This window comes from Saccostrea echinata, unplaced genomic scaffold (genome assembly GCF_033153115.1).
Source record: "Saccostrea echinata isolate AGI-Se365-2 ecotype Australia unplaced genomic scaffold, CSIRO_AGI_Sech_v1 ptg000046l, whole genome shotgun sequence".
Taxonomy (NCBI): Eukaryota; Metazoa; Mollusca; class Bivalvia; order Ostreida; family Ostreidae; genus Saccostrea; species Saccostrea echinata.
The window spans coordinates 6,830,244-6,842,391 of NW_026889795.1; the positions used below are offsets into that span (position 1 = coordinate 6,830,244).

At 34.9% G+C, this 12,148-nt stretch overlaps 1 protein-coding gene across 2 annotated transcripts in view; it reads right to left on the bottom strand.

The window, feature by feature from the left end:
* Window positions 1-1,660: 1,660 nt before the first annotated feature.
* Window positions 1,661-12,148, bottom strand: part of LOC133202280 (endoglucanase-like) — an 87,529-nt gene continuing 77,041 nt past the window's right edge. Inside the window, exons 2-4 of one of the 2 annotated variants that reach the window (XM_061338073.1) lie at window positions 4,401-4,432; window positions 2,858-3,106; window positions 1,661-2,059 (exon numbers count right to left, since the gene is read on the bottom strand). In XM_061338073.1, coding sequence (XP_061194057.1) covers window positions 1,716-2,059; window positions 2,858-3,106; window positions 4,401-4,431 — 624 coding nt within the window. In that variant the 5' untranslated portion in view covers window position 4,432 and the 3' untranslated portion in view covers window positions 1,661-1,715. Of the gene's footprint in view, window positions 2,060-2,857; window positions 3,107-4,400; window positions 4,480-12,148 lie in introns of those variants that run through there. The other variant, XM_061338072.1, reaches the window with a different exon arrangement.

The following is a 12,148-nucleotide window of genomic DNA, read 5'->3' on the forward strand; positions in this document are numbered from 1 at the left end:
GAAGTATTTTGTTTTCTGATATCATACATACATTTTAGTTAATATACATGTAACTCTAACTTTATTTGTGGTACAATATTGCATGTTATAGTGTTTGCGCATGCTAATTTATCATTCAATATACATTTTCAAGTATAATGAAACACCTAATTAATTGAAGATTTTTTTTTCAGATTTCAATTTACTTTCATGCTTTCTGGTGGTGTAATTTTGACATTCTTTTTGATGCCTTAGTTAATAAACGCACAAGTTAATGTTTAATAATAGCATTTTTAAAATTTACCTTTTAAAAACACAGCATATACACGAAAAACTTTATCTTTTAGCTATTTTATGTTATTTTAATTAAAATCGAAGTGAGCAACATGTTATAAATATTATTGTCTTTAGAAAAAAGTGACATACATTGTGTATTTTTTTTCATGGTTTGTTTGTCTAGCAACAAGCATGACTGTACATATAAATGTATATTATGTATGTATTGCACTGATAAAGCCAAATCTTTAGTACGTAAAAAACTATATAGCCATCAAGAAACCTTTTGACCGACTTTATAGATATAGTTCTAGATATAATGACTCCGTGCTATCTGTTCACTCTTCTAACAATTAGATCATGTCGTATTTAACCTTCTTTTCACATCTGGTAAAACTAGGAATACAAACTTAGAGCTAGAGGTTGCTGGTAGACTCGTCCATTTTCAGTAAATGTTCATAAAATATTACCATAATACCCAAATACTGTATATATCACCTTTCTTAATGAGTCTGACGTGAACAAGCAGGCTAAAATTATACAGATCAAGCATAACCTGGCATTATTTTTTAGGATCAAAAATATAGAAGAGAACATTATTACATGTAATAAAAGCAAAACTATTAAGATCCAGTAATGCCGGGATGCACAGGTGGCACCTTTCTCCCTTTTCTAACCCCTCCCCCCGTTTCTTCTTCCCCTCGCTCCCCCTTTTTATATCCCTTCATTCTTCTCTCTCTCCCAATTTCTCCTCACTCCTCTCACCCGAAAGACCCGTGACTTTCACTTCTAATACCATGCACTGTAAAGATAAATAATACCCCCGTAGAAAAATGATCCGGGGTCAAATTTACAAACATCCATGAAGGCCATAACTTTTATAAGTACGGAATATAATGCCATAGTGCGTTGCCCTTGAACATGTTGAAGCCCAGTAAATATATAGGTATAGTTGTTCGGAAGAATTAGATATATGTTTTGACAAATAAACTAAAAGTTCTGACAAAATATTTTTGGTGGACAAATAGGTTCTTCCTTTGGACAAATTAAATATGTATATATATGTTTGCAAATAGGTTTGATGCGGCGCGGCGAACGAGAATCAAACCCGGGCCTCCGATCACGAAGCGAACGCCCTACCACTGACTAGGCTACCGTGACCGTTGATTTGTAGAAACACGTATAATTGTGTCAAACTGACCATTTATTATGGAGACCAAATGAGGGAAATAATCATTGTATTTACATCATATCTGTGTTTGATTCTTTTCTGACGGGGACTCTGACAGAAATTCCCAGTGTTTGCATACATGGAAATACTTTATTTTATATATGTGAATTTATTAAATATCTGTATATAAATATTTTTTGGGGAATACAGTACAAGTAAAACGTGCATGCCATATTTACAGATTTAATTCTTTACGCAAATAATTTACAACATATTTGATCACTGTCGATTAGTTTTCACTTCCATTAGCTGTGCCATTTAGAGAGCGTTTACCGTGGTGCGCACACTCGCAGGAATTATACATGCCGTCGGTGGGGGTGTTGTACCCATTACATGACACAATCTCCCACGTCACTTCCGGGTTGTTCCAACCTATATGTGAAATTTGTTGGGCGCCATTTTCCAAGTCAAAATGTGCAACGTATCCATAGTCGTTGTGTCCGTTACCATAGGGACCGGATCCCTGGTTACACCAGTTCTGGTTAGGATAAACGTTTGGACACAGGTTGGTAACCATGAAAACCTGGGACTGTCCTGTAGGACTGGGTCCTCCTTGGCCGGGAACCCATCCCCCTGTAAAGATAATATACACGTACTTATAGTGATGTAGATCCGCCACTTCAGAGCCTCACTAAATACGTAAAAGTGGTGGCTTTTACATTTTCACAGAACTAACTATGTATATCTTGATGTTGAAAAAATATGTTTAGGGTTTTTTTTTTTTACTAAAATTGATATATTTTATTTTTATTTATATATATTTTATTTTAATTTATTTTAAACACCTTTTTCTGAAGCAGCCTGTTTGACACATTTACCTGTGGTGGTCATTTTGAAGAATGAGTCTGTCGAAGTTACTCTTATGCTTTTACTTTTGATAGTCAATATGAGTCATTATCGGTAATAGTCGGCAGTTCGCCGGAGTAGTTAGAGCGATGGTACGGCATGCCTGAGGCGCCAGTTGAGCCTTAAACAGATTTTTCGCCACTGCTACATAAATACCTCCTGTGATTTGATGATTGCAGTAAAGCAGTACATGTAATTAATACCTGTGGTTGTCAGTTTGACGTATTTACCTGTGGTTGTCAGTTTAACGCATTTACCTTTGGTTGTCAGTTTGACGTATTTACCTGTGGTTGTCAGTTTGGCGTATTTACCTGTGGTTGTCAGTTTAACGCATTTACCTGTGGTTGTCAGTTTGACGTATTTACCTGTGGTTGTCAGTTTAACGCATTTACCTGTGGTTGTCAGTTTAACGCATTTACCTGTGATTGTCAGTTGGACGCATTTGTCCGTGGTTGTCAGTTTGACGCATTTACCTGTGATTGTCATTTTGACGCTTTACTGCGGTTGTCAGTTTGACGCATTTACCTGTGGTTGTCAGTTTGACGCATTTTCCACACCTCTGTCCACACCATCCGCCGTATCCTTCATCAAAGAACATCTGGTTAGGGGCGGTGACGAAGTGATCATGGTTCCAACCGAATTGGCTGTCTCCGTGGCCGCACCCACACGCGCCTTTGTGGTAGTCGGCGTAGCGTGTAGTAGAGGCACACCGTTTCCCATTATACATTCTAGGGGACCCCTGGCATTTCTGGTTACAGCTCACATAAGCTACCCCTAATTGATACGGAAACTCATGATATGTGTTGTATGCAAATACATACAACATGTTCTATGAAAAAGACGATTGAGAGATCTGAATTTCTTTTTTTTTAGTATTCTTTGATTCGATCATTTTTTTGTAATCTCGCAATCATGGTAATATGAAGGAAATGAATCTTAACAAACAACTGGTTTTAACCAGAATGCTTAAAAAGTACCGTTCCTTTAAACAAAACGAGACATTGAAAGCAATGGAAACCATGTAGATATGCATAGACTGACCTGTTTACAAAAAAAATTGAGTTTATGTAATTCTATTCCTCATTTTTGTTTTAAATATATATTTTTTAAAGGATATATAATTATTCTTATCATGGTTTTCAACCTTAAAAGTACGTGAAAGACTCTGCTACCTCATTTGTGAGGTAAGCAAAGGGTAAGAAAAATGTAACCAAAAGAATGCTGAGGGCGAAAATATGTGAGCGGATTGAACGTTGAGCGAACAATAAACGGAGGGGGAACCAAGAAGACAAACTAATGAGAGTACGGTGAATGCAGAGCGAAAGCTGCCAATCTAGTCCACATATTTAGGAAACTTCTTTTTTTTTTTTTTTTTTACATTTTTGTCTGTTTTTATTAATTTTATTAAAAAAAAGATATTCTGGATAATTATGCTTTCTATCAATAATTAAATAAGGGAAGTATTAATGAGTCATTAGATGAATTAAATAAATGTATGTTACAAGAAATTCATTGAAATGTTAGAAAAATATACATATAACATTTTAGCAAACAGATATACATGAAGAAATAGCGTGCAACGTGCGAGCGGAGAGGGATGAACGTTTAGCGAGATGATAGTGCAAAGCAAGTGAGCGGTGTGTGCAGGAACGAGGAGCTTAAGATGAACAAACACAAAATGGACAGTAAAACGTTTCAGAGACCGTACATGTAATCAACCTACAGAAGTAAATAAAAAACAAACAAACAAAATTTTTTTTAAAAAGTTAAACAAATAAAGAAACAAACAGAAAACAAACAAACAAACAAAAACAAAAAAAGCAATAAACGAAAACAAAACAATCTCCCAAAATAAATAAATAAATAAATAAAAAGAAAAACGAGCACACAGACGATTTGAACAATAACAAATAAGAAAAAAAATTTTTTTTAGCCATTTAGCAGTGATATCAATGACTATTTTCATCTTGCTTTATGCTTAAGGTAATTAGAAAATAAAATGTCATGGAAGTTAAATAATTCAATGTTTGAATGGAATGCTTATAATTATCACTTTTATCAGTCTTACCAAATATAAGGAGACAGATCAAAGATCTCATGTTGAGCGTTAGCGGTGATAAGAATTAAGTAATAGATAATATTTCCTCTAGCGTTCCTTATATAAAAGATTTGGATATAGGTCATGACGTTGAAAGGTCGTTCTCCCAAACTTATGTATGTCTGTTATCGACCAAGTCCTGAGAAAAGACATAAAAAAAATAATGCAGAGGTATCTAAAATCTAAAGCAACATTTTTTATGTATTTTTGTTCATATTTTTTTTTTCTTATTTAGGGAGCAAAAGTTATTATATTAATCAATTTTATTTAATTAGTTAATCAATTATTCATGTATATTTTTTGTCCCTCTTGGATTGTATTTTTCTTAGTTATTGTCGTTGTTTGTTTGTTTGTCTGTGTTCTGACAGAAAGAAAACTCGCGGTTTTTGATGAGATAAAGCATTTCCAGAAAAAAAAAATCTGAAGTATTTGCAAACTTAGAAAGAAAGTAACTTAACCTACCGATCCATATATTATTGGGCATGTGATACATCTTCCACATTTTCAGGGACTCAGTTCAATGAACTCCTGATACACAACTCGAATTTCCTCGGCCTCTAACATGCAGTTACAGGCGCGAATCCAGGACTTTTTTCCAGGCTGGTCAACCCCAATCAAAAAATTTCCAACCCTGAAATTAATTTCTTGACAAGCAAAAAATAAATAAATAAATAAATAAATAAATAAATAAATAAATAAATAAATAAATAAATAAAGAATTAAATAAATAATAAATAAATGAAATAAAATAAAATAAAAAATGAAATAAAATAGAAATAATAAAAAAATAAATATATTCTTCAAAGATTAACAACGTAAGAGAATATTCGTTTAAAAGAAAAAAAAAGATTTGGAAACGTAAAAGTGTGTCTTGTCAAAAACATACTTAAAACTCATTTGATTAAGTTGGGGGAGTTCATTTTAGTATTAAACAATTTTTGAATACATTACCATTTGTGAAAAGGGCATAAAACACGGACATCTGGACATTCCAGAGGTGGGATTAGGTACGTAGGAGGAATAAGCATTCCCTGCAGTTTCACTGCAAAGACCTAACAATTAGTATGAAATTTGTATGATATTTCAGTCAAAATACGACTCATTGGTAGGTTGTATTTGCTAACAAGATCATTATAACGACTGTAAAATTTACGATCGAAATGCTGACTTTAAACGAGGTTGTGGAAATACGTGTAATATCTAGTTATTTATCAGTAGTCTGCCTCAGTTCAAAAATTGATCGTTATCAGATTATGCACTAGCTGCAGATCTGTAGCTCGCTGGTCTGAAAAAATTGGGATGGAAGACAAGAGAGTGCCACCCATTGAAAAAAAGTGTTTATTTATTGCGCACAAAAAGTGCGCTGATTTATTTATTCTTCTTTTTAAATTATCTCAGAATATACTCTATTACTAATCATGTGTTTCTAGCATATTCTTTTACTACTTCCACAACAAAACCGTGATACGGTCTCCGTATATTGCTAAAGACACGAATCCTTCTGTAATAAAATCTACCCTGAAATAATATATCAGAGAAGAAATAAAATAATTCAATTAATATACATATGTAATTTGTTGTAAGTTTTTGTTTATATGTAGGTCAGTGTTTTCAATTGGATAAATTCCGAATTTCACTAATATAAAAGTACATGTAACCATACAAATTGACCGGTCAAAATCATACATACATGTATATTTACTTCTTAAACATTAAAGTCAAACTGTACGCGCTTATGTTCTATATATTAAGGGTTAATATGTATCACATTACTAAGCGCCGTCCAGAGATAACTAGTCTAAAACAGGGCACGAGTTAGAGAACAGTGTAAATTTTATAACAAGGGAACATATGCTTCTGTCGGGCGCGCACGTGTGTCTTCTTTGGTGAATTTTTTCTGGTGTCTTATGGATATGAAGTGAGTTTGATTATCCATACCGATACTGGATTCCAAATTTCATAAAAATCCTTACAAATAAATATGTATTTTAGAGTCCAGGAAATGTTCAACTAACCCCCTATCCTCACTCTTCACCAAAATATAAACTTCTGTGAAGGAGACACTTCAGACGTATTGTTCTGCAACTACTTAAAGAAGTGGTCACTGCAGGGTTTAAAATTTCCCTTAACATTAAATGGTCCAAGGACTACTAAGCTTATGAAATTCACTAGCTATTAGCAGACATATTTTTGTATTTAAATGAAGCAGAATTTATTCTACATGAGCAGAAGAGAACGCTTGCTGTGGCCTTCAACTCGACATTTAGATATATCGACGATATATTATCAATTAACAATTGTTACTTCCACTCATATGTCGATTCGATATATCCCAGTGAACTTGAAATAAAAGACATCACAGGATGAGTCTGACACATCTGTTTCATACTTCGATATTTTGCTAGAAAAAGACGTTAATGGTAATTAACCTAACAGCAAAACTTTATAAACGTGATGACTTCAACTTTTCTATTGTCAACTTCCCTTACTTATGTAGCAATATACCCTTATCACATGCATATATAATTATAGGGTTTATGTCTCCCAGTTGATTCGATATGCAAGAACATGCTCTACGTATGATCAAGTTTTATTTAAAACGAGGCAAGCCTTTAACCAACAAGTTAATCATGTTAATGAAACAAGAATATCAACAGTCTCGTTTGAAGTCATCATTTCACAAGTTCTATGGTCTATATATTGACCTTATCAGCAAATACAATCTATCAATGGGTCAAATGCTGACTGACGTTTTTCATACTTATTGTTAGGCCATTATTTACACATTGAACTGTCTACGGATTTTCCCGTTTACTCGATCACGCAGCACAGTTAAGGCTGCAATAAGGAGGCGGGGCATAATTTTTACGGGAAATGCTTATGTAACAGGAAAGGAGAAAATGTATGACTGGACCGGGGACCCCTGCATCACTAGGCAGGTGCTCTACCGACTGAGCTACCCAGGCCGATATCCACGGCCCAAACCATTACATTCCTCCCTCCTTAAATTGTCTTCGCCCTCGAAGACACAACCCAAGTTCTTATTAGCCCCTGGCAGGACTTTCACCTGCAAGTCCAGGGGTGGTCAACGGTACCAAATCTGTAACAGGAAAGAAAATGTATGACTGGACCGGGAATCGAACCCGGGACCCCTGCATCACTAGTCAGGTCCTCTACCGACTGAGCTACCCAGGCCGATATCCACAGCCCAAACCATTACACTTACTATGACATCACACAAAAATACATGTTCTTCAAATTACCACAAAATGAAATGATTTGCTATTTTAAACTGTTGGAGAGCTTTAAACTACATCAATACTAACTATTGCATGCATTTTTGTCGTTCGTTAAATCCCACGCAGCAATATGTAAACAATTCACTGATCGCAATGCACGTGTCAATGTGACGTCATATCGTAAATTTTGACGCAGTTTGGATGCAGTGAGAGGCGGATCAAGTTACATTTTATATAATAAAAATGTGTTTTGTAATTAAATAAAATATTATTTGCAGATATATAAGAGGCCATTAACTTGGATACGATGTCTATTTTATGATTTTATTCATATACTTCCCGTACATTCCCAGACAAGTGAAACTGCCGTACATTTGTAAGTAGATTCATTGAAGGGTAATAGAAGGGTCGTAATAAATCGATATATTGCAAGGGCATACCCTCGATGAATTACGACAAGCTTTTACACATAAACTCAAGAGGTATGAAGATATTTGAAAAGTGCTGCGAACCTGATGAAATCTTGCAAATGAATTAATTATGTCTACATTTAATGTAGTTGACCAGCAAAATATTCAACATACGGTCTAACAAATGTAATTTTAGCAGTTATATAGTAGAATCAATATAGGTTCGCAGCACTTTTCACAAACTACAAAGAGTGTTAAAAATAATTATAAACTAAACTTAGATTTTTAACTTGGTTATGCCCTTGCAATATTGGAATTTATAGATGACCTCAATACTGCAGGTATATTTGCTAAAATCAGGTGACTGCCACATTTCGTTACAAATCTAAATAAGAAATATAAACGTCCTCGACATGTAGTTTTCAGCCACATTACATTGTCCGATAATGATAAAGGCCTAAAAAGAATCGCCCATCCTGGTAAAGAATGTATTTTCTGTCTAAAAAAATTCGCCGATATTTCCATTTGGCACCTTAACTGTACTGCGCGTGACAAGGAGCACACGGCGGGTGTGACCGGTCGACAGGGAATGCTTGCTCCTCCATGGGACCTGATTCCGCCTCTGATGTTTTTGGAGGTACGTGTTTGCCCTGCTCTCAATTTGTATTGTTTAAATGGACTTTGAGTTTGAATACCTGATCAGTAGATGTATAGGACTCACGGCTGGTTTGACCAGTCAACAGGGGATGCTTACTCCACCTAGGCACCTGATCCCACCTCTGATATTTCCAGGGGTGTGTGTTTTTGTCATGTTCACGAGTCATTTTGTTTACCTTATTTATGAGATTGGTCATTGTTCGTTATCTTTTCCCTTTTCACTGAAATAAAAGTCTGAACATTATACAATTATTACTGCTTTTTGAGGTCAATACGTTGATTTAGTCACCCGAGGAGTACAATATTCACTGAGCATGAAGGGTGAGGTGAATATTGTTTTTTGAGGGTGGCTATACCATGGCATTCAATAAATAAAACAACAATAATTCATCATATCATAATGATTTTATGATTAAATGATACATACTCGTTAAACAAACCATGAAATCTTTTTAGAATACTTACATTTGTTGAAGTCCTAGAAAAATGCATTGAGAAAGCATGGTTAAAATAAATAAATAGCGAGTTGTATTAATTTGGAATTTTTAAAATCTATTTTAAAAAATAAAATGAATGTCAGGCACGCAGCATTGAAGTAGGGGAAAAGGGGGGAAGAAGGAAGAAATTGACAACTCTCTTCAAAAAAAAAAAAATCTTTGACTAGCCAAAAAAGAGAATTCTTCAAAATCTTACTTAGGGGATTAGGAGGGGGGGGGGGGGCACGGACATCGAAGGGATTTGACTTTATTAAATCAAAATAGATGATAGCAACCAGTTTTCTTATATTCACCTGCAGGATCACGTGCAGGAGAATATCATATTACGAGGGGTATTCAAAAGTTCGCGAACTAATTGTCTATCTTCTATATAAGAAATTAAATTGGGTTTATTTATTATTTTTTTAAAATAGTTCCCTCCAACGATGATGCAAATATCAACCGTTCTTCCAATGCACGAATTACGTGGTCAAGGCGGTCACGTGACATTCTCCTTAGCGTACTGTTCACAGCAGCAAGTGGGTGCGAGTGAAATAACTTTCCAGAACTATTATTCAACTCAGTGTAAAAAGTCATTTATTCAAAATTTCCTAATAATGCCCTTGATTCAGTCGAATTTATGCCCTGTTCACACGGAGCGTTTAATTCGCAGTAAATTAATGCGAAGCAAAATAATGCAAATTAAATTAATGGGAATTAAACGCATTAGCTGTCACACGACAGCTAATGCGAAGTAAACTATATAATAGGAATTAAATTATATTTCTACAGCAAGGCTATTCAGTAAGGCTATTATGACGTCATTTTCAAATCACGTCATGCACCTTACGCAAAATAGACATAATGTCATAGTGTCTGTGTACTCATATTCGTGATTAACATAAATTTCCTATGTTTTTCATTAAAAAAATAGCATAACTAATGCCCTGTTCACACGGAGAGTTTAATTCGCAGTAAATTAATGCGAAGTAAACTAATGCGAATGAAACTAATGCGAATTAAATTGCGTTCACACGACAACTAATGCGAAGTAAACTAATGCGAATTAAATTTTTATTTCTACAATAAGGCTATTCAGTAAGGCTATTATGACGTCATTTTGCGAATCACGTCACATTGTGCCGAGCAGATACATTTGACCACTGATTTGACATAATGTCATAGTGTCTGTACACATTTTAGTGATTATCATTATTTTCCTTTGTTTTCCACTCAAAAATAGCACAAGTACCTATATCTGACCATCGACATGTGGCCTGTGACTTAATTCTGCCCTTACACATGCGTCAAAATTTAATTCGAATTAGCTTCGCTTAGCGTTCACACGGAGCTAATGCGAAGTAATTTAATGCGCAGTAAATTAATTCGAATTAAACTAATTCGCATTAAATTCTCCGTGTGAGCGCGATTCAAATTTAATTCGCAGTAACTTACGTTTAATTCGAATTAAACTCTCCGTGTGAACAGGGCATAAGTACCTATATCTGGCCACCGACATGTGGCATTTAACTTAATTTTGCCATTGCACATGCGTCAAAATTTAATTCGAATTAGCTTCGCTTAGCGTTCACACGGAGCTAATTACAGGGCATTACATTGATGCCCTGTTCACACGGAGAGTTTAATTCGAATTAAACGTAAGTTACTGCGAATTAAATTTGAACCGCGTTCACACGGAGAATTTAATGCGAATTAGTTTAATTCGAATTGATTTACTGCGCATTAAATTGCTTCGCATTAGCTCCGTGTGAACGCTAAGCGAAGCTAATTCGAATTAAATTTTGACGCATGTGTAAGGGCAGAATTAAGTCACAGGCCACATGTCGATGTTCAGATATAGGTACTTGTGCTACTTTTGAGTGGAAAACAAAGGAAAATTATGATAATCACTAAAATGTGTACAGACACTATGACATTATGTCAAATCAGTGGTCAAATGTATCTGCTCGGCACAATGTGACGTGATTCGTAAAATGACGTCATAATAGCCTTACTGAATAGCCTTACTGTAGAAATAAAAATTTAATTCGCATTAGTTTACTTTGCATTAGCTGTCGTGTGAACGCAATTTAATTCGCATTAGTTTAATTCGCATTAGTTTACTTCGCATTAATTTACTGCGAATTAAACTCTCCGTGTGAACAGGGCATAATTGTCATACAAGGATGACCTCCATTTAATACAAATGTTAAAGGTCAAGGCTATTCATGTATTAGATGTCTTGATCAAGTACAATTGATATCCAATTTAGATATAACAGTTTTAATGTCAAGACTGTTATAATAACAATCCAGATTTTTTTCCGTATGTTAGAAACACATGCCTATGGTCCACCTATTGCAGTCCTTATTGAAGGACGGCAACATGTTACTATAATTGATTATACACAGGCCCATAGAACGCTGGGGGGGGGGGGGGTCCCCCCACTTTTTTCTGAGTATACTATTTTGCTATAGTAATTTTTTCCTTTAGATGGAGGTTGGCCCTGCACTTTTTATGTTCTAAGGTTCAGCACTGGCAAATTTCATTTCAGGATTCGGACAGTAAATTACCTTTTCTTTTTTTTTTTTTTTTTTTTTTTTTTTTTTTTTTTTTTTTTTTGCTTGTCAGATAATTTTGGGAATTCTCACCCCCACCCACTTTTGGTCAGTTTAGGTTTGGGTTTTTCTTTGTTTTTATTTATTTTTGTGTTTTGCTTTTTTTATGCTTGTCAGATTTTTTAGAACCCCCCCCCCCCCCTTTGAAACCGTTGCTACGGACCTGATTCACATGTACTAACATGATGCGATCTACATTATGTTTCGCTATGTTGTCGATCAGAAACCAAGTCTTCCAACGATCTATTGTGCTCGCTTTTTAACCAATCTGTTTTTATTTTCTTACAAAGTAGATTCTACATGAGAAACAAAGTAGAT